Genomic DNA, 2085 nt, shown 5'->3' with positions numbered 1-2085 from the left:
TCCCAGCTACTTGGCAGGCTGAGTCGAGAGGATCGCTTGAGCCCAGGAGTTCAAGGCTACAGTGAACTGTGATCACACCACTGTACTCCAGCCTGGGTGATAGAGTGAGAGACTGTCTCAAAAATCAATTAGTCAATCAATCCAAAAAGAATTGAAGTCCAGATGGTCTGATTCCAAAACGATCACCCTGAACCGTTTGATCTCTGGTCTCAGGTATTCAAAGATATTGGTCAGGCTGGGCACAGTGGCTCACATCTGTAATCCCAGCACTTTGGGAGGCCAAGACAGGCAGATCGCCTGAGGCCAGGAGTTTGAGACCAGCCTGGCCAACATGGTGAAACCCCGTCTCTTCTAAAAATAGAAAAATTAGGTGGGCGCAGTGGCTCATGCCTGTAATCCTTGCACATTGGGAGGCCGAAGTGGGCGGATCACTTGAGGTTGGGAGTTTGAGACCAGCCTGACCAACATGGAGAAACCCTGTCTCTACTAAAAATACAAAATATTAGCCAGGCATGGTGGTGGGCACCTGTAATCCCAGCTACTCTTGAGGCAGAGGCAGGAGAATCTCTTGAACCTGGGAGGCGGAGGTTGTAGTGAGCCAAGATCGCACCATTGCACTCCAGCCTGGGCAACAGGACAGAAACTCTATCTCAAAAAAAAAAAAAAAAAAAATTAGATGGGTATGGTGCTGGGCCCTTGTAATCCCAGCTACTCAGGAGGCTGAGGCAGGAGAATCATGTGAACCCAGGAAGCGGAGGTTACAGTGAGCCAAGATTGTGCCATTGTACTCCAGCCTGGGCAACAAGAGCTAAACTCCATCTCAAAACAAACAAACAAACAAACAAAGACATTGGTCAGGCTTTCTAGACTTCTCGTTACCTCTTTCTCCCTGACATATTCCAGTAGTGTTGGCCCAAAGCAGCAGAGACATCAATGGAAAGACGGTATCCTAGGTACCAGCCTCCTCAAAGCCTTCAACATGTCCTTGTTTCTCTGGCTGCAGATGAAGGGATTCAGCATGGGGGTGAGCACGGTACACATCACTGATACTATTACACCCTTCCTGGAGGAGGGGGTCTCTGCAGAACTAAAGTACACCCCAAACCCTGTTCCATAGAACAAGGAAACGATGATCAAGTGTGACCCGCAGACGGAGAAAGCTTTATACTTTCCACTGGCTGATGGAATTTTCATGACAGAGGAGACGATTTGTGTGTAAGAGAAAATTATCCCAGAGAGAGGAACGACCCCTAGCAGACTGGTCACTAAATACACCAGGATGTTATTGATGAGGATATCGGAACAGGCAAGCTTGAGAATATGAGCCAGTTCACAGAAAACGTGGGGGATTTCCAGGTCTGTGCAGAAGGTCAGCCATAGCGCCATCAATGTGTGCAGAAGAGCGTCCAGAAGGCTGATGACAAAGGACAGCAGAAGCAGCAGCCCACGGAGCTTGGGGTTCATGATGACCTTGTACCTCAGTGGGTGACAGATGGCCACAAATCTATCATAAGCCATCATGACCAGAATTCCGTTTTCCAATCCAGCAAAAACCAGGACAAAGAAGATTTGGGTGAGGCAGCGGTGTAACTGATGGATTGAGTCTGTGCCTGGCTGTTCACCAGCATCTTGGGCATAGTGGTGGAGGTGAAACCGATGTCGACCGAGGACAGGAAGGAGAGGAAGAAGTACACGGGGGTGTGGAGGCGGGAGTCAGAGCTGACAGCCAGGATGATGAGCAGGTTCCCCAGCACCGTGACCAGGTGCATGGACAGGAACAGCTCACAGAGGATGGGCTGCAGCTCTGGATCACCTGTCAGTCCCAAGAGAAGGAATTCTGGAGTGCCTGAGAAGTTTTCTGCTTTCATGTTATTGATGAGTCTGATGGAAAAGATGGGAGTGCTAAGAAAACAAAACTTAAGAGTAAACTCTTTAATCTTGTCTATATTATCAAAACCAAACCAGTTAGAAATTAAAGACCTTTTTTCCTGCCTTTCTCTTTCTCTTTCTTCCTTTCCTTTTCTTTCTCCTTCTTTCTTTCTTTCTTTTTTCTTTCTTTCCCTTCCTTCCTCTTTCTTTCTCTCT

General features: G+C 47.9%; 1 protein-coding gene across 1 annotated transcript; it reads right to left on the bottom strand.

Moving 5' to 3' along the window:
• Window positions 1-930: 930 nt before the first annotated feature.
• LOC105705952 (olfactory receptor 7G3) lies at window positions 931-1868 on the bottom strand. Its single transcript, XM_012435917.3, is given in 2 exon segments — window positions 931-1583; window positions 1586-1868. Coding segments are annotated over 2 exon segments (936 nt in total).
• Between the last annotated feature and the right edge of the window lie 217 nt (window positions 1869-2085).

This window comes from Aotus nancymaae, unplaced genomic scaffold (assembly GCF_030222135.1).
Source record: "Aotus nancymaae isolate 86718 unplaced genomic scaffold, 86718_ANA_hifiasm-v0.15.2.pri h1tg000028l, whole genome shotgun sequence".
In the NCBI taxonomy this organism is placed as follows: domain Eukaryota; kingdom Metazoa; phylum Chordata; class Mammalia; order Primates; family Aotidae; genus Aotus; species Aotus nancymaae.
The sequence above is the reverse complement of the archived record's forward strand: the minus strand, read 5'-3'. Positions and strand labels throughout refer to the sequence as shown.